The sequence below is a fragment of the Oncorhynchus nerka genome, linkage group LG20 (genome assembly GCF_034236695.1).
Source record: "Oncorhynchus nerka isolate Pitt River linkage group LG20, Oner_Uvic_2.0, whole genome shotgun sequence".
In the NCBI taxonomy this organism is placed as follows: Eukaryota; Metazoa; Chordata; class Actinopteri; order Salmoniformes; family Salmonidae; genus Oncorhynchus; species Oncorhynchus nerka.
The window spans coordinates 57710657-57731688 of NC_088415.1; the positions used below are offsets into that span (position 1 = coordinate 57710657).

Below are 21032 nucleotides of genomic sequence, written 5' to 3' on the forward strand. Positions count from 1 at the left end.
ACTTAGTGTAAGGGACCAGGAGAGAGCTTAGGGCAGGTAGGGTACAGGCCGGTGCTACTGGTGGACGATAACACCCAGCAAATCCAAATCAAAGTCCAAATTGGGGCTGGCAACAGTAGATGGACCAGGGTGTACGTTCACATTTCCAGATATCATCAACAGTAATACAATCAAGGCACGGCAGAGGACAGGGAGAGCTCTGCAGTGTTGATTTATGACATTTGAATGTGCATCAGATGGCAACACATAGCAAGGCTCCTACCCTCACACGCATAGGCTACTTTCTCTCCATAAAACTAAAACTTCAACTGAAACTAAATAATATGACAACTAAATAGAATTGTTATCAAACTGAAACTAAATAAAAACGAGTAAATCAAATCTGAAAACTAACTGAAACTAACTCAATTTCAAATAAAAATCTAAAAGTGAATATAAATAAAAACAAATTAAATCAAAAAACTATAATAATCTTGGTAGAGATCCTGCTGAGTCTCCCTCAAAAACGAACCATATTTGGTTAGCAGAGACCCGGCCTACACTGTAGTTTCCAACCCATTTTAGCTGAGACAGGTAGAAGTTCTCTCTACAAGCCAATATGTATCCCATGTAAAGTCTATTACAGTGTATTGCACTGTATGGAGGAAGTGGAGTACGAAGTGTTGCTGGACATGTTTGACACAGTCCCCTCCAAACTATACATATTTGGTTAGTAGAGACCCTACTTAGCATTTTCCACTCCACTTTAGCTGAGGTAGAAAAGTTCTCTCTACAGCCCAATACTATTAACATTCCAGTGACAACATGGTATTTTTTCATTTTTGGTCTTTATTTTCATAAATTACTTATTGCCTTTTCTTGTTGGCACAATACTAGTGGCCAATGATTAAAAAATATATACATTTTTTGAATGAATTCTTCCCATTGCAGTGGTTTGAATATCGGGCTTTTTAAAAAAAGGTTTTGAAATTACCATACAAACGTGGCGTCATGATTTGTGCTGCTGGCAGAATACTGGTGCGTCCTTCCTTATACCACACACCCTAAATTTGACTGCAGTCATCCTGAGAAGTGCGTTTCAGGTTATTTACTGATATGCAGCAGTATTTGTAGGAGATATGAAGCTGTGTCAGATCGTCGTCTCAAATTTCGTGTACCGGTATGTACCTTGTCGACCACGGAGATAATTGCGAATTTGCGACGGATTACGACGAGCGACCCTTTTCCCAACCCGCGGTTCCGTATTGACTGGGCACTATGCATTCAACTTTCTGAAAAACATTGGACCTTGGCTATCTGTAGCCTCTTTGCCAACAGCAACAATGTATCATGTTATAAAAGGACTTGTTCTAACAGAATCCAGATGCTGGGATCCCGATAGTGAAAGGTCATACCAAGACATATTCGATCAACTGGACACCAACAAGGATGGGAAGGTCGATGTTGCTGAATTGAGAGCGGGGCTAACCGCCATGGGCATGTCATTCCGCAGAGGTGCAGCGCAGGTAAAAGTAGAGCCATGTGGTTTCCCGACGTGAAGGATTTGGGATTGGGACATACAGTATGTGTAGAAAATATACGCAACACAGACCTAGACATATGCCATTCTCATTCACTTATCATATTCGCCCATTTGTGGTCATTTCCCTGTAAATAAAACAACCTACACTTTATATAAACGAAATACTAAACTTTAGCCGACTAACTAGTTTCTCCCTGTCACATTCTGGAGCGATAACTCCGTAGTAACAGTGTTAGTGTCTGGTGTTAGCAGGACAGGGCTGGTTTAAAGGGGCAATCTGCGACTAAAACAACAAAGCGGACACCCCACCACTGTTTCGGTAAACAGCTGAGGGATGAGGCTGGATAAATGTTATGTAAAAAAGGGGGAGGGGGACTAGATCTGTCTCCAGCCATATGTTCGTACAACATTTGATGTATTAGCCCGGTTTTGACGAAACTTGGGTGAATGGTATTGAGATGTGACATTTACAAAATAACACTGATTGGCCCAAGAGGGGCGCTGCATCATTCTTGGAGGACGACATGTTGAGTGTTGCCTTGTTTTAAGCATGTTTTGAGGCTATACAGTATTTGTTTACAATGAAATAACTCAAGTAAATCAAGTTTATGTTTTGGGTTCTGATGGGATTAGACAGTTGAACTAATCTCACGAGGCTTTTATAAATCATATTCTTCAAGAATCAATGAGTATGTATCATGAATTTAAAAGTTCAAAAATGAATGTAGCAATCACAGATTGTCCAGTGGGACACAGATTTCATCATCAATATGACATCTACAAATGACTCATCTCCAGTGTCAGGGAATGAAAACAGATATTGGTTTGTGTTGTTACTAGCACTACTAGAGGGGAGATACCTGCCCCATTGACTTGGCCACCATCTCCAGTATCAGGGAATGAAAACAGATAATGGTTTGTGTTGTTACTAGCACTACTAGAGGGGAGATACCTGCCCCATTGACTTGGCCACCATCTCCAGTATCAGGGAATGAAAACAGATATTGGTTTGTGTTGTTACTAGCACTACTAGAGTGGAGATACCTGCCCCATTGACTTGGCCACCATCTCCAGTATCAGGGAATGAAAACAGATATTGGTTTGTGTTGTTACTAGCACTACTAGAGTGGAGATACCTGCCCCATTGACTTGGCCACCATCTCCAGTATCAGGGAATGAAAACAGATAATGGTTTGTGTTGTTACTAGCACTACTAGAGGGGAGATACCTGCCCCATTGACTTGGCCACCATCTCCAGTATCAGGGAATGAAAACAGATAATGGTTTGTGTTGTTACTAGCACTACTAGAGGGGAGATACCTGCCCCATTGACTTGGCCACCATCTCCAGTATCAGGGAATGAAAACAGATAATGGTTTGTGTTGTTACTAGCACTACCAGAGGGGAGATACCTGCCCCATAGACTTGGCCACCATCTCTTAATATCAGGGAATGAAAACAGATATTGGTTTGTGTTGTTACTAGCACCACTAGAGGGGAGATACCTGCCCCATAGACTTGGCCATCATCTCCAGTCATTATGCAATATTCATTAATGTGCACAACATGCTCTTGTGGTTACACAGTAACGCTATAACATTAGCCTACCATTTAATGATAGCATTGAAAAACTATACTGTTCCTGTGTGAGTCACTATGCAACTGCATGAATTAGTGAGGCAGCCTATGTTATGCCTGTGACTCGTAGTTGTGTGTGAGTAACCTTGCCAATGTACAAAGTTCTGCTTCAGCGGTTCAACTTCCAACAGTGAGGCAAATAGACTAATCCTCTCATTTGTGTTTGTGCAGAAAATTGTATCGTCTGGTGACCAAAACAAAGATGGAGGGCTTGACTTCAATGAGTTCAACAAATATCTGAAAGAACACGAGAAGAAACTGCGCCTGACGTTCAAGAGCTTGGACAAAAACAACGATGGTAGGTTACCATATCATATCCTTCTCCACAAGGCACGGGTGATTTGGGGGGGATCACTGGTGACACAAAGTTTAGGAAGTACAGTACTTGATGAGCAGCGAGATCACTACAGATAGACTTCAGTATTTGACATTTGTCCAGGACCCTAGGATGCCGGGAGATGCGTCCAATACCGTCCACTAGGGGCAGCGTGAGCATGTATTACTATCTGGCTCCCAGATAGGGCGTTGTGAATGGGGATACTGGAAGGGTCACGGCTTCAATCTCATTTTGATTTCTGTTTTAACCTTATCCCAAACCTTAACCAGGTGAAATTTATGCCTAAACATAATCAAGTTTTTTATGATTAACCCTCAATTTGTTCTGTTTTTACAACCTTCACCTTTGACCTACTTTCACTTCACCCATAGATGTTCACCCCCCCCCCCCCCCCCCTGGACAATTGTTGAAATCTGAAGTGAGACTGTGATCTTGTTGTGCTGAGACCTGTCTCTGTCAGAATGACAGCACATGATTCTCACAACAATGTAATACCACTGTTACAACAACAAGGCATGATAGAACATGCATTATACTTATGAACTAGAGCATGTACTTAAACAAAACCCTTGAAATGTTTCTATCATTTCCTCCAGGGCACATCGATGCCTCTGAAATCAAGCAGTCCCTTGAAGAGCTGGGCATGGACATAACCAAGGAAGAGGCCCAGACCATCCTACAAAGGTTTGTCCTCATAAGCTAAGTGTCCCTTCATTAGCCATGTCATTTCTTACAAACTATAAGCATTTTAGTCTATTCCACTTATCAACTAATCATCAAACCCTTGATGAGTTAAATTAGTGCTGGGTTGGAACAAAAATGGTCAGGTTGGCTAAAGCAGAAGTAGAATGGTAACCAGGCTAGTACTGTTACTATCTGCTCTGTGACCTCATATCCTGTCTGTGCAGCATGGACATTGATGGCACCATGATGGTGGACTGGAACGAGTGGAGGGATCACTTCCTGTTCAATCCTGCCCATAACCTGAACGAGATCATACGCTACTGGAAACACTCCTCGGTGAGTGGGTTACCCAGTCCGGAGTCCGGATTCACACCAGCACCCACACACCCCTTGAAAGACAAGATGTGTACAAGCAATATTGTGGAGAAACTCCTATCCTATTGACTTTCTTTCAACAAAATGTTCATCTCCAGTGGATCAGCTTACAAATTCTGTTTCTAGGAGATAGCGAGTCCCTTTTATCACTTTTTGCTGAGACACTACATGCTAGGCTGGTGTTGCTGCAACTTCTCAAGCCACAACTGGTGAGATAGCAGGTCTGGACAAGACGTCTCTCAGCAGTGTGCAACTTTATCAGTCAGGCCTGTTGGTAAGGTGGGTGGTAGTGTGTGTTTCTCTACAGAAAGTTTTGTTGACCACAATGTGCTACTTAGAAATAGCATGCAGTGGATCTTACAGGCCTGACTGATGAAGTTGCAGTAGTATAAAAGGCTGCAGTGCACGGGGGGCTATTGAGGGGGGCTATTGATGGGGGCTATTGATCACCACCGCACAAGTTTTCAAATATTTTTCCCGATGTATGCTTGAGTGCAAAATGCTATGATAAACGTTCAAAACTCTTGGTGACGGTTGATGGGCATAAGGACAATATAACGTCATTCTTCTTTCACTCACTAGGTGCTGGACATAGGTGAGAGCATTGCCATCCCTGATGAGTTCACAGAGGAGGAGAAGACCTCTGGTGGCTGGTGGAAACAGCTGGCTGCCGGGGCGATGGCTGGGGCGGTCTCTCGCACAGGCACCGCCCCCCTGGACAGGGTGAAGGTCTTCATGCAGGTTGAGTACTGGAAGGGTTGTTACTAAAGAGCATGGGAATACAATGCTCTATAACTACGAGTATGATTTAACCACAACCCTTATTCCTAACATCATACCTTGTGAAAAAAGACTACAGTACAACGAATGCAAACATTTCATCCAAATGGTGTATTCTCCAACCCCTGTGGTTGTGTTTCAGGTCCACTCCTCCAAGTCCAACCGGGTCACCCTGCTGGGAGGATTCAAGCAGATGATTAAGGAAGGGGGCGTGGCTTCATTATGGCGAGGGAACGGGGTCAACGTGTTAAAAATAGCCCCTGAGACTGCTATCAAATTCATGGCCTACGAACAGGTTGGACAACGTTTCTTCTGTTTTTAGTTTGATGGACGGAGGGGGGCAAGCAGGAGGAGAGAGAGACCTATAGAGGAAATTACAGCGAGACATTTAGAACAGGAAGTAAATAGTACAATGATGGCGGGAATAGGAAATGGGACAGAGAGGGGAAGACAGACAGGGAAAATGAACACCTACAGTATGTGAGAATGCTGTTCATTGACTACAGCGCAGCGTTCAACACCATAGTGCCCTCCAAGCTCATCACTAAGCTAAGGACCCTCGAGTAGGTTAAAGTACTTGAGTTTGGCACTGAAATTCAAGTACTGGTATACCTTGAAAAACAGACATTTTCTCAAGTTGACACTTGAAAGTACTTGAATTAAAATGAGGGGAGAACAGATAATGATCAAATATGTTTATGAAAAATTATAGAACAATGTATTGGTTTTGCAAACTATTTTCCAGGTAGACTCCCAAGTTTTATTTCCTCTCGTGTTTCGTGCTGTGGTTGCCAGGCGAGCTCGCTCATTCCACCCACACTGCCACTCAGCCAGGCAGGTACAGATCTGACTGATTAGGCGCGGCCAAACGTCACATGGATAGCTAAAATTCCCAGGGCGCCCGCGATATTCCACTTTATCAAGCGGCAGCTGTGGTCCTGCTGTTCTGGTGGCCGTTTACGTGCTGTTTTCCTCATACAGCCCTCCCGCCCTTCTCCAGTAGGCATGTCCCAAAACTCTGCTTTCCTCATACAGCCCTCCCGCCCTTCTCCAGTAGGCATGTCCCAAAACTCTGCTTTCCCTCATACAGCCCTCCCGCCCTTCTCCAGTAGGCATGTCCCAAAACTCTGTTTCCCTCATACAGCCCTCCCGCCCTTCTCCAGTAGGCATGTCCCAAAACTCTGCTTTCCTCATACAGCCCTCCCGCCCTTCTCCAGTAGGCATGTCCCAAAACTCTGCTCATCACTACTCAAATTAAAAAATCATCAGTACTGACTTACCACTCATGTATGTAGTAAATAAGTAGTGAAACAGTGTATTATTGAGTAGAACTTGTAAGGTAGTGATGAATATTATGTTTATTATCTTTTCATGAGGTTGTGGTGCTATACTGCCATCTGGTGGCGATTAGTAACAATGGCATAATATTAACTATTAGAAATTGATGTTCCTTGAAAATTAATATTAGTGCTTGAAAAAGTACTTGAAAGTCCTCGAATTTGACTTGTTATTGTCTGTATGAACCCTGGACCCTGTGATTAAACACCTCCCTCTGCAACTGGGTTCTGGACTTCCTGACGGCCGGCCCCGGTGGTGAGGGTAGGCAACAACACATCCACCCCACTGATCCTCAACACGGGGCCCCTCAATGGTGTGTGCTTAGTCTCCTCCTGTACTCCCTGTTCGCGCACCACACCAACACCACAATTATGTTTGCAGACGACACAAAGGTGATCACCGACAACAATGAGACAGCCTACAGGGAGGTCAGAGACCTGTCAGCAAGACAAAAGAGCTGATCGTGGACTACAGGAAGCGGAGGGCCGAGCACACCCCCATCAACATCGATGGGGCTGTAGTGGGGCAGGTCGGGAGCTTCAAGTTCCTCGGTGTCCACATCATTAACAAAGTATCATGGTCCACACACACACTCCAACACAGTCATGAAGAGGACACAACAATGCCTCTTCCCCCTCAGGAGGCTGAAAATATTTGGCATGGGCCCTCAGATCCTCAACAAGTTCTACAGATGCACCATTGAGAGCATCCTGACTGGTATGGTAACTGCTCGGCCTCCAACCGCAAGACACAGCAGAGGGTAGTTCGTATGGCCCAGTACATCACCGGGGCCAGGCTCACTGCCATCAAGGACCTCTATACCAGGCGGCGTCAGAGGAAGGCCCTTAAAATGTTCAAAGACTCCAGCCACCGATGCACCAAGTCTGGAACCAACAGGACCCTGAACAGCTTCTACACCCGAGCCATAAGACTGCTACATAGTTAACCAACCTGGACTATCCACATTTGTCTTTTTTGCACTCACTCTTTTGACTCATCACCTACGCTGCTGTTACTGTTGTCTTTCCTGTTGCCCAGTCACTTTATCCCTACATGTATGTACGTATCGACCTTTCACTGCTAGTCTACGGCTGTTGTTTACAGAGGGAGAGAGAGAGGGGTTCTAATAGTATCTCTGTGTTATCCTCATGGTGTATCTCAACTCTCTCCCCATCAGTATAAGAAGCTGCTGACACCAGAGGGAGGGAAGGTCCAGACCCACCAGAGGTTCATGGCTGGCTCTCTGGCAGGAGCCACCGCCCAGTCATCCATCTACCCCATGGAGGTGAGAGGACCACCCACTGGTACCGAGGGTTTCCGTCACTGTCAGATCCATGGAATTCATTTGATCAAGTAGCAATCCCATAGTACAGCAACATGAATCAGTCAACTGCATTCACGTTAGCAGGTGGTATACAATTCATTTAACATAAGAAACACTTTATCTCAGGAAGAAATATGTCCCTGAAAATATATTTCTCGGGTACATTTTGAACCTAAAAGTTTCAACTTAAACGTTAGTGTAACCGAACATACGAACGTTTCATGGGAACGTTGCAGGAACATTTCTGTGTATCGGTTGTCTGGACGTCACCTGATGGTACCAAAGAATAGTTGTTTTCTTTCATTACACGTCACACCTTGTTATTGTTGCCGAGTCAATCAAGGCCCTGATTGGTGAACCACTGATCCATTCACAGCTCTTTGTTTTTGGCAAGGTTAGGGACACTCACACACAGGGATTTTAACATAGTGTTTTCAACTTTCATACTGTATTTGACACACGTTGACATGATTACATTGTGCATTTTCATTCATACAATCATTATTATGCAGTGTGCAAAGCTGTCATCAAGGCAAAGGGTGGCTATTTGAAGAATCTCAAATATAAAATATACTTTGATTTGTTTAACACTTTGTTTGGTTACTACATGATGTTATTTAATAGTTTTGATGTCTTCACTATTATTCTACAATGTAGAAAATAGTCGGTTAAAAAAAAACCTTGAATGAGTAAAACTTTTGATCGGTAGTGTATTTTAATGTAATTATTTGGCAAACACCCTGAACTGATCAAATTAAAATCAGTTTCTCATTGAAAGATTGCCATCTGTAGGATCAGCACACATTATGACAGCATTTCCACCACCTCTCATAAACTATCAGTACTTATTAAATTCTATATAGCTGAGCATCATCTCTCCATTTTCTTCTTTCTCCTTTAGGTGATGAAGACCAGACTGACTCTGGGGAAAACTGGCCAGTATAATGGAATGTTTGACTGTGCCAAGAAGATTCTGAGGAAAGAGGGCATCAAAGCCTTCTATAAAGGCTACACTCCCAACATGATAGGCATCATTCCCTATGCTGGCATCGACCTAGCTGTTTACGAGGTCTGCAGGCTGACCATTTCTATCATAGAGTCAATGCTGTTTCTCATTCCACATTGTAGTACTGCAATGATCATCTCTCCAGCAGCACAGAAAGAAATCTTTGACGAATTAAACCAGCTGATATGTCCTGATATATAGGCTGCTACTGATATGTCCTGATATGTAGGCTGCTACTGATATGTCCTGATATGTAGGCTGCTACTGATATGTCCTGATATGTAGGCCGCTACTGCTATGTCCTGATATGTAGGCTGCTACTGATATGTCCTGATATATAGGCTGCTACTGATATGTCCTGATATGTAGGCTGCTACAGATGGTGTATGTCCTGATATGTAGGCTGCTACTGATATGTCCTGATATGTAGGCTGCTACTGATATGTCCTGATATGTAGGCTGCTACAGACAGTGTATGTCCTGATATGTAGGCTGCTACAGACAGTGTATGTCCTGATATGTAGGCTGCTACAGACAGTGTATGTCCTGATATGTAGGCTGCTACAGACAGTGTATGTCCTGATATGTAGGCTGCTACAGACAGTGTATGTCCTGATATGTAGGCTGCTACAGACAGTGTATGTCCTGATATGTAGGCTGCTACAGACAGTGTATGTCCTGATATGTAGGCTGCTACAGACAGTGTATGTCCTGATATGTAGGCTGCTACAGACAGTGTATGTCCTGATATGTCCTGATGTGTAGGCTGCTACTGATATGTCCTGATATATAGGCTGCTACTGATATGTCCTGATATATAGGCTGCTACTGATATGTCCTGATATGTAGGCTGCTACTGATATGTCCTGATATGTAGGCTGCTACTGATATGTCCTGATATGTAGGCTGCTACTGATATGTCCTGATATGTAGGCCGCTACTGATATGTCCTGATATGTAGGCCGCTACTGATATGTCCTGATATGTAGGCCGCTACTGCTATGTCCTGATATGTAGGCTGCTACTGCTATGTCCTGATATGTAGGCTGCTACTGATATGTCCTGATATGTAGGCTGCTACTGATATGTAGGCTGTGTAACCTTTTCTTTCCTTCTGCATCCTTTTGTTCATTTACTGTCTCTCTCAGCAACTCTGGAAGTGTCGGACAAGTCCACCATGACTGGACTGATGAAGGGGATCATGGCTAACGAGGGTTTCTTTGGACTGTACCGGGGTATCCTGCCCAACTTCATGAAAGTGATTCCTGCTGTGAGCATCAGCTATGTGGTCTACGAGTACATGAAGACCGGCCTGGGGATCTCCAAATGATGCAGGGACAGTCAGACAGGATGTTAAGTCTTTAGGTCTTTTTGGACAGTTCAGTTGGAACTTAGTGATCCGCACAGACTTTTATGATCTCACGTGGACAACCAAACGTTGCCATCTTGTGATCACTCTGTGTACTGGGCCTTACGAGGAGAACCATGAAATCAAGGTTGGGTCTGAGATAGGCCATAGCAGTAGACTCTCCAAAAATGATGCTCTCCTCTTTAACTCAAGGTGAAATTCCAATATGGTGCAATATACCTGTTAAGAACTGCATTATGGATCTTAAAACATAGAGGACGAGGTATCGATGTCTTCAGGTGAACACTGTGAACGAGGTTCAAGAGCTTTGTCCAAACTATTTTTGTTCCACTGTACACTCCATGTGCACATTTTAGAGAATCCCACACTACTACAGTTTGCTATAGAATTCTGTGGTAAATTGTAGTCTGGGTACCAGTCAATTTAGCTAACGTTCCACTATCTGTACTCCGTGTCATATGCCTAAGATATATTTAAAGAATGAAGAAAGACCCCTCTCTTTGGCATATGACATGGAGTAGGCTACAAGGAGTGGAATGTTAGCTAAATAGACTGGTACCCATCATCAACGATCACTCGGGGTTGAGTATGATTGTCCTCCTGGTGGGTCTTCAGATGGCTGAAGAGGCCGATCCGGGAGCCACATATTTTGATGCGGTATGGGCCAGGGTGAGTGGTGGTGGTGGTGGTGGGTGGGCGTTCTTGATGGGAACTCTCTCCTTTGGAAGTTGCCACTTGTCCTCTGCGGCACGGCAGAGATTTTCTTTGTACCTTGCAACTTCGTCATGGACAGCTTTTCTCCATGTCGACCTGTCGAGGAGTGGAATATTAGCCAAAAAGACTGGTACCCAGGCTAAGTAAACTGTAGAATACTATACTGCACACGGTAGTATCCCTCGATCAGGGTTATTACTTAATATATCATTTGGTAGAATACTATACTACACAGTGTGGTATTCCTCATTCATGTGTAGTACTTACTGTAGAATTCTGTAGTGAACTGTAAAATATTTGAATATGCCCAGCCAATCCCCCCCCATTTTCCAATTTGTGCCACCCGTGAGTGAGAAGCCTACATGCCAGGTATAGACCATATATTGTGTTCCCTACAGGTTATGGGAAATGTGCTCTTAGTATTTCTCCAGTAGGTTTCCTCAAGGAGAAAGCCCCCACTTCTATAGCAAAGATAATAAAACAAAAGCACTATAGTAAATACTACAGTAATGTCTAAAAAACACCACAGTAAATACTATAGTATATATTCTACAATTTTTTAACTATAGTAATATTACAGTATGCTATAATAAATTGTAAATACTATAGTATATTAGTAATGTATGCATAAAACACTGTAGTAAATAGTACAGTAATGTCCACAGAACACTGCAGTACATACTATAGTTTTTTAAAACTATAGTAATACTACAGTATTTATAAGTGTGCCTTACCCTGAGTTCAATATTATATGTTTCTATCTTATTTGGTTGGTTATATTTAGGTGTACAGGTTAGTCATCTACCTTGTTGTTGACTGTTAAGCTGAATCTCAAGCAAAAATATTCATAGTTACAAAAGCTTGCATGCAGATATTGTCTATGAATCATTACTGGAGCTGAGGGGGGAAGTCTTAAAAAATGCTGCCTCTTTTTTTTGCTAAGCTTGACTGAAATTCAAGTAGGTTGTGTACACTGTCAATACTGGTTTTCAGAATGACTTCAGGATCCCCCCTACACACACACTCCATATGCATGCCATGCACCCACTGAAGACTTTTACTACTTGAGGCCAATGGTTGTTATGTTGCCTCAATGTCTTATGTCTTAATTATGTTTGAATATGTAATAGGTCTACTATGCCTTAATCAATTGACATTGTGAGAGTTGTATGAATGTCCTCACAAAGCTTAGACTGAAAGTGTTATGGGTCGAAACAAATGTTTACAGAAGGTTGTCCATATAAATATTCACAATGGAATGTTTTCAATTGAATTTAAATGAATAGTGCTCGCCCAGTGCAAAGCCAACCCCAAATTGTCAATGCTGTGTGCATGTCGCATCTAGAGGTCTTGCAGTGCACGTTTGTGAATGCTTATTCCGCGAATGATTTAATTGATCTGTGTCAATCAACTCTAGATCATCGTCATCCCTGTGCGGACACCCAAAAACCTATCCAATCAATTCATCGTGTACCTTTAAAAATATATATATTTTTCATAATACAAAAACAACTTGCATCAAACATGTCTAACAAAACAAAACACAGGTATTAACAAGAAAATACTCAAACATACAAAAAATGTCAATAAAATAATAAAAATAACTATTCTAGTGCAATTGTATTCACTCTGAGAAAATGTCATGATTAAGGAAGATGTTATTCACTAGAGATAATGTCTTAACAAGAGAATTCAATCAAAAATATGTGTAATTTTGGTATAGAATTCTGGAATTTTTGTTTGTTTATAAAGTATTTGGCAACAAGAATTTAAAAAAAATTCAACCATTTCAATGGTCTTGTTATCATTGCAATAGTAACATATTATATCCTTCATGTCAAAAACATGGGTAGTGTTCATAATGGTAAATAAGTATTCTGCAAGGTTTTCACAGAATTCGGACACACATTTACATTCAAAGAACGAGTCAGATTCTCACCTTTTTCACAGAAAACGCAGATATCATCAATAGCCACACATTTGGACAACAGAATTTACATGGATATATCTTATGTGGGGCGGCAGTGGTTAGAGCGTTGGACTAGTAACCGGAAGGTTGCAAGTTCAAACCCCCGAGCCTACAAGGTACAAATCTGTAGTTCTGCCCCTGAACAGGCAGTTAACCCACTGTTCCTAGGCCGTTATTGAAAATAAGAATTTGTTCTTAACTGACTTGCCTGGTTAAATAAAGGTTAAAAAAAATATCCTTAAATTTGTTTGGTATACAATAACCAAGCTTTTTCTAGACAATGTCAGGAATAAGCACGTTCCATAAAGATTTTCCTCTCGTTGTAAGTTGGTTTTGTGAATGAAGAATTTGTCTTATATATTTATTACAACTCGATTTCTCAAGTATTCCCACACCTTCCAATCTCAGTTCTGGATAAGCTCTGTGATCATTCCCAAAGCTAAGATGACTTTTCATTAGTGTAGTTAAACCACTGAGAATGGCTTTGATCACAGAAATAAACTCTGAAAGGTATTGGAAATTCCCAATTCCCCCCCCCTCCTCCCTCTCTGCAGATGACTTCGTCAACCATTTTGAAAAGAAGGTCGACGACATCCGATCCTCGTTTGCTAAGTCAAACGACACCGCTGGTTCTGCTCACACTGCCCTACCCTGTGCTCTGACCTCTTTCTCCCCTCTCTCTCCAGATGAAATCTTGCGTCTTGTGACGGCCGGCCGCCCAACAACCTGCCCGCTTGACCCTATTCCCTCCTCTCTTCTCCAGACCATTTCCGGAGACCTTCTCCCTTACCTCACCTCGCTCATCAACTCATCCCTGACCGCTGGCTACGTCCCTTCCGTCTTCAAGAGAGCGAGAGTTGCACCCCTTCTGAAAAAACCTACACTCGATCCCTCCGATGTCAACAACTACAGACCAGTATCCCTTCTTTCTTTTCTCTCCAAAACTCTTGAACGTGCCGTCCTTGGCCAGCTCTCCCGCTATCTCTCTCAGAATGACCTTCTTGATCCAAATCAGTCAGGTTTCAAGACTAGTCATTCAACTGAGACTGCTCTTCTCTGTATCACGGAGGCCCTCCGCACTGCTAAAGCTAACTCTCTCTCCTCTGCTCTCATCCTTCTAGACCTATCGGCTGCCTTCGATACTGTGAACCATCAGATCCTCCTCTCCACCCTCTCCGAGTTGGGCATCTCCGGCGCGGCCCACGCTTGGATTGCGTCCTACCTGACAGGTCGCTCCTACCAGGTGGCGTGGCGAGAATCTGTCTCCTCACCACGCGCTCTCACCACTGGCGTCCCCCAGGGCTCTGTTTCTAGGCCCTCTCCTATTCTCGCTATACACCAAGTCACTTGGCTCTGTCATAACCTCACATGGTCTCTCCTATCATTGCTATGCAGACGACACACAATTATTCTTCTCCTTTCCCCCTTCTGATGACCAGGTGGCGAATCGCATCTCTGCATGTCTGGCAGACATATCAGTGTGGATGACGGATCACCACCTCAAGCTGAACCTCGGCAAGACGGAGCTGCTCTTCCTCCCGGGGAAGGACTGCCCGTTCCATGATCTCGCCATCACGGTTGACAACTCCATTGTGTCCTCCTCCCAGAGCGCTAAGAACCTTGGCGTGATCCTGGACAACACCCTGTCGTTCTCAACTAACATCAAGGCGGTGGCCCGTTCTTGTAGGTTCATGCTCTACAACATCCGCAGAGTACGACCCTGCCTCACACAGGAAGCAGCGCAGGTCCTAATCCAGGCACTTGTCATCTCCCGTCTGGATTACTGCAACTCGCTGTTGGCTGGGCTCCCTGCCTGTGCCATTAAACCCCTACAACTCATCCAGAACGCCGCAGCCCGTCTGGTGTTCAACCTTCCCAAGTTCTCTCACGTCACCCCGCTCCTCCGCTCTCTCCACTGGCTTCCAGTTGAAGCTCGCATCCGCTACAAGACCATGGTGCTTGCCTACGGAGCTGTGAGGGGAACGGCACCTCAGTACCTCCAGGCTCTGATCAGGCCCTACACCCAAACAAGGGCACTGCGTTCATCCACCTCTGGCCTGCTCGCCTCCCTACCACTGAGGAAGTACAGTTCCCGCGCAGCCCAGTCAAAACTGTTCGCTGCTCTGGCCCCCCAATGGTGGAACAAACTCCCTCACGACGCCAGGACAGCGGAGTCAATCACCACCTTCCGGAGACACCTGAAACCCCACCTCTTTCAGGAATACCTAGGATAGGATAAAGTAATCCTTCTCACCCCCCTTAAAAGATTTAGATGCACTATTGTAAAGTGGCTGTTCCACTGGATGTCTTAAGGTGAACGCACCAATTTGTAAGTCGCTCTGGATAAGAGCGTCTGCTAAATGACTTAAATGTAAATGTAAATTAAATTCATTCAATGTTATAAATTGTTCATATGTAAGAATATTACCTCTGATGTCAAAAACATCAAGAACAAAGTCAATATTCCTTTCATGCCAGCTGGGGTAGAACAATGACTTATTCCTTACAGTTATGTCTGAACTATTCCACAAAAGAGCTTTATGAGGGGAAAAATTGTTCAGGAAACATTTTCCAGGCCATTAAAGCTTGTTGGTGAAACCTAGCCAATTTAGTGGTTAATCATTCAGGAATATAATTACATTTCAGTAAAAATTTAACTTATTAAACACATTATTTGGAATGAAATACCATATTGAATCGGTACTAATCAAACATCTTTTCAACCAAATCCAACCAACACTTCCAGACCGCCTTCAGATATTTTATTAGAGAGGACTGACTCTTTTAGTTTGCGAGTTATTTTTCCAGATGAAGTCTAGAAAGGTCTTGTTGATCTCTTTACAACTAGAGGGACTTACAAATAACGATAATGATGGGTACACGAAACGAGACAGTCCCTCTGCCTTGGACAGAAGTACACTCCCAAGTATAGAAAGATCCCTTTGTAGCCAATTATTCAATATATTTTTTGTTTTCTTAATTTTAGGAGAGAAATTCATGTCTGACTAAGTGCTTTTTTTGACCGATGTATTCCTAAATATTTAACACAGTCCTTTACAGAAATGTTTTCTATTTCTTTATCATCAGTCATATAAACATAAGATTTCACATTTAGAAACATTCAGTTTTAATCCTGATACAATAGAGAATGCAGTTATAGCATTAAGGGAATGGGCGAACTGGTCTTTGTTTCGTTAAAAAAGAGTATCAGCAAGTTGGGAAATTTGGATTTCTTTGTTAAAAATGGTTAAGCCAAAAAAGAAGTTCCACAACCAAAATGAATACAAATGGCATCCCTGTTGTACACTTCTGTTGATACGGAATATTTTGGATGTATTAAGGTTTAGTAACACAGAACTCTTTATATAGTTGTAAAACATGCGAATGACTTCGATAACATTTTCACCGAAGCCAAAACGTTTACCGATTGAAGCAAATCGATGATGATGTCGTAATCGATCGAACGCGATGAACTAACAAATGTTTTTGAAATTAAACACAATATAGATTTAAACCGTGCCACAAAAACGTTTATTCATAGATAAGTGTTCGCTATAGAGCTCCGCTTACTACTGAATATGGTAAATTGTTGTTCATCATGTTTACTGAGCTTTCAAGAATGTACTATATTTGTAATCTGTCTCGCTATTTGTATAGGAGAAACCCTGGGTGAAAGAATTGAAATGGGTACTAGAGGATTTGAAGGATGACCCTAAGAAAGCTGTCTATCGACCAAGCAGCAGGACCGAAGTTAAGACAATTGTAAGACCTTTCTAAATGCGCCATCAACCATAATATGGAGGAAATGAACTATACATTTAACACATAAGGATAATCACGTCACCCCTACCTATATCCTATATGTACAAATTACCTCGACTAACCTGTACCCCTAAACTGACTCGGTACCGGTACCCCCGTATATAGCCTCGTTAGTGTTATTTTATTGTGTTACATTTAATTATTTTTTACTGGAGTTTATTTGGTAAATATTTTCTAAACTCTTCTTGAACTGCACTGTTGGTGTAAAGGGCTTGTCAGCATTTCACGGTAAGGTCTTACTTGTTGTATTCGGCGCATGTGACAAATAAAGTTTGATTTGTTTGATTTGACTTGAAGTAACTAATGAGATCAATTTAGGTCTGCATTATTGGTGATTCTGGAGAAGATAATGTATTAAGCACATGTTATTCTTATTCTTCCAGAATCCTTATACTTGATATACGCATTCTCCAACTAAAGACATTTCAAAATAAATTTGATTAAATAAAATAAAAAATAAAAATAATACATTTGATTTGATTCTTACAGTACATAACCCCTGATAATCAAGAGTATCTGAAGGTTAAGAAGAGGACCAAACAAAAGTCAGAGAAGGTATCTAGCGATATATTTTACATGCTGATGATGCCATCCATAGTTGATTATTTTATTCAACACGTCCATACAATCAATAGATTAACAATGCCTTGTGCCATTGTGTGAATGAAATGCGTCTCATTTAATGTATTAAGGCGTCTAAGCTCAAAACACAACTTAGATATAATAATCAACAGAAAGTCCTAAACATATAACTGGTAAACCCAATGCCTTGTCTACATGCTCTCTACCCCTCAGTCCTATTCCCACTCCTCCAGAAGCAGGGCAGTGATGACCCCAGTTGTCCCTATAGCTCTGGGGGAGCTGGAGTCCCCTGGGACCAGTGATGATGAGGAGGCCACAGACCGGAAGGAGAGGGTCTCCAGTGCCAGGGAACGGCATGAGCAAGCCAGAGCCATGATGGACACATTCACTGAGAAGTTCCACTCTATCGCAGAGGATCTCCAAGAGATGAAGGTACTGGTCAGAGAAGGGACCCGTGGTCTCCAACCCTAGACTTTGAGATTGACAGAGTATGCATCAACCTTTGTTCCTACCCAGCACTAACTGATTCTACTGATCATCAAGACCTTCATTAGCTGAACCAGGTTGGTTAGTGCTGGGCTTTAAACAAAACCTTGTACACCCTGTGGTTCTCCAGGACCAGGGTTGGCGACCACTTAGAACTCTCCACCATAGGGCTGTTGATTGCTAGTTTGTCAGCATAGATATGTGTGAAAACCCTGCGCCTCTGAAGATATACTATGTTTATATCAGAATCCTACATGAGCTGTAGAACTGTGATGTGCTACTTTCCCCCTTGACTGCACCTAGATTCCCAGGAAGAGGTCCACTCGACCGCGGTCATCATGCTCCCAGTCTGCCAATGAGGATGGATCCCCCCTGGCCTCTACCCAATCAGATAAGGCCCTGAGGCGAGACTGGTCACGACATATGATTACAGCCGGAGAGGCCGGTGGTGACATCATTCGAACACCTTCATCAGCGTCATTATTCTCTTTGCCAACCATTTATGAGGTCGTCAAGGGGAGCAGGGAGTCCAAACCTGATGTGTCCGGAGATGATGTCAAAAAGAGCAAGACGTCCAAATCTAAAGTCAGGCAAGGCTTTCGCTATTTCACCAAGGCTTTGACTGGACTGTTGGTTAGTACGTTTTATTATTATTATTTTTTTGTACAGCTTTTTTCTCTGTGTCTGGTATGAGACCTTAACTGTGAGTGTAATTGGTATTGTTAGGGGAAATAACCACACAAGTTTTCCATCGGTGCTATGCTTCTGCTGGTCTACAGTATCCTCCAAAACACGTTACAAATGCCGTGGTCTATTGATTGAGTCATTCATTGTTCCTTATTTATATGAAATAATGAATGACTTCATGTCTCTTTTACTTTTCATGAACCTCCCAAAGCGTACAAAAGATGACCCTTCTGGAGATGGACGGATTGCGCGAAGTGTGACACCATCCAATGACACACTCAACATGGTCATGGCTCCTCCACATCCACTCACTAACTGGCATTTGTGAGCTACGTTCAGACAAAATTTGTATGGATGATATTTAGCAGAGGATATGTTTTTCTTATATAAAGGATACAAATGAATAATACAACTGTTCTGTTGGGAGTAGCGGTGTTTGGGTGGAATCACTGGGGAAGCCAGAAAAAAAAGCCATATTACAACCTATGTGTTGTGATAATTGCGTTGTTTGCTCTATAAATCCTGTTCATGTGCATTGCGACCGTGATATACAGCTCTGTAAAGAAATGAAGAGACCACTGCAAAATGATCAGTTTCTCTGGTTGTACTATTTATAGGTATGTGTTTGGGTAAAATTAACATTTTTGTTTTATTCTATAAACATTGACAACATTTCTCCGAAATTCCAAATAAAAATATTCTAATTTAGAGCATTTATTTGCAGAAAATGACTGGTCAAAATAACAAAAACGATGCAAAGTTGTCAGACCTTGAAAAATGCAAAGGAAAATAAGTTCATATTCATTTTTAAACAACACAATACTAATGTTTTAACTTAGGAAAAGTTCAGAAATCAATATTTGGTGGAATAACCCTGATTTTCAATCCCAGCTTTCATGCGTCTTGGCCTGCTCTCCACCAGTCTTTCACATTGATGTTGGGTGACTTTATGCCAGTCCTGGTGCAACAATTCAAGCAGCTCGGCTTTGTTTGATGGCTTGTGTCCATCCATCTTCCTCTTGATCACATTCCATAGGTTTTCAATGGAGTCCAGGTCTGGAGATTGGGCTGGCCATGACAGGGTCTTGATCTGGTGGTCCTCCATCCACACCTTGATTGACCTGGCTGTGTGGCATGGAGTATTGTCTTGCTGTAGAGCATTGCCTTGCTGAAGCACCCCCAGATCATCACCGATCCTCCACCAAATTTCACATAGGTTGCGAGATCTGGAGAGGCCTACAAGCCACAGTGTCTCACACCCACTGTGAAATTAGGTGGAGGATCGGTGATGATCTGGGGGTGCTTCAGCAAGGCTGGAATCGGGCAGATTTGTCTTTATGAAGGACGCATGAATCAAGCCACGTACAAGGTTGTCCTGGAAGGAAACTTGCTTCATTCTGCTCTGACAATGTTCCCCAACTCTGAGGATTTTGTTTCTCCAGCCGAAGAGCACTAAACATTTTCGGACCACTACACAACTATTGATATAGAACCACCGAGAGTTACCGCAAGTCGCAAAGAAAACAGGAGCTGCCTCCTCTATTCCAGCACCATTTCAACATCATCAAACCCCCTCTGGTTAGTTTAATATAGTGACAACTAAAATATACCAAAAACGATTTAGTCCAAACGTAAGCTAAATATGATGTGGCTTTCCATGGTTCTGATTTTTGTGTGCTTGTGCGTGTGTGTGCACATTCATGCAAGTAGAAAAAACCTGTTTACCCACCCTACTTATAGAGAAACGCCAATGCCATCCTCCTCTCTTGCATGCTGACGAAAGTGTCACTCCATCATACATATCAGGCTTTTATTTTTTGTTTTCCTAGGCTACCTGGCTAAAATGCATGCTTGCGAGCCTAACTTCCTTTCATGGGCAACGTTAGCTAGTTAACATTAGCCTTCTAACATCTATCTACATATTGAACTCTCAGACCCTGGGGCACAATGTATGAATGAATGTTTGGATCAGGATCACTGTTATAATCATTGGCCAATACGGAGAATTAAGTAAAACCACAAGTCCAAATCCCTCTCACATCCATTGCTAATTTAGGAAAGGGGCAATTTTAGCTGGCTGGCTAGCAACCGGAGGACAACAACACAATAAGATGCAACAATTCAAGTTGTTTCTGTTAATAACGTATGCTCTCAATGCGATTTGATACGAGGGCTTCCCTTGTAGAACAGCTAAGCGATTGTTAAATACTTTTTAGCCCTTCCCAGCCCTTGTTTCTCTTTATTTCAGCATTATTAAAGTGGCAAGTGATTTCAAGTCTATGTATAGGACAGCAGCCTCTAATGTGCTAGCGATGGCTATTTAACAGTCTGATGGACTTGAGATAGAAGCTGTTTTTCAGTCTCTCGGTCCCAGCTTTGATGCACCTGTACTGACCTCG

The 21032-nt window shown here is 42.6% G+C and overlaps 1 protein-coding gene across 1 annotated transcript; it reads left to right on the forward strand.

Annotated features, from left to right (window-relative positions):
* Positions 1–999: 999 nt before the first annotated feature.
* On the forward strand, positions 1000–12691 carry LOC115117387 (mitochondrial adenyl nucleotide antiporter SLC25A24-like). The gene is made up of 9 exons (XM_065005648.1): positions 1000–1505; positions 3332–3458; positions 4094–4181; positions 4406–4517; positions 5139–5297; positions 5479–5631; positions 7852–7959; positions 8900–9067; positions 10153–12691. Exons 1-9 carry the CDS (start codon positions 1323–1325, stop codon positions 10183–10185), a joined length of 1131 nt encoding a protein of 376 aa, XP_064861720.1. The 5' UTR covers positions 1000–1322; the 3' UTR covers positions 10186–12691.
* Positions 12692–21032: the final 8341 nt, after the last annotated feature.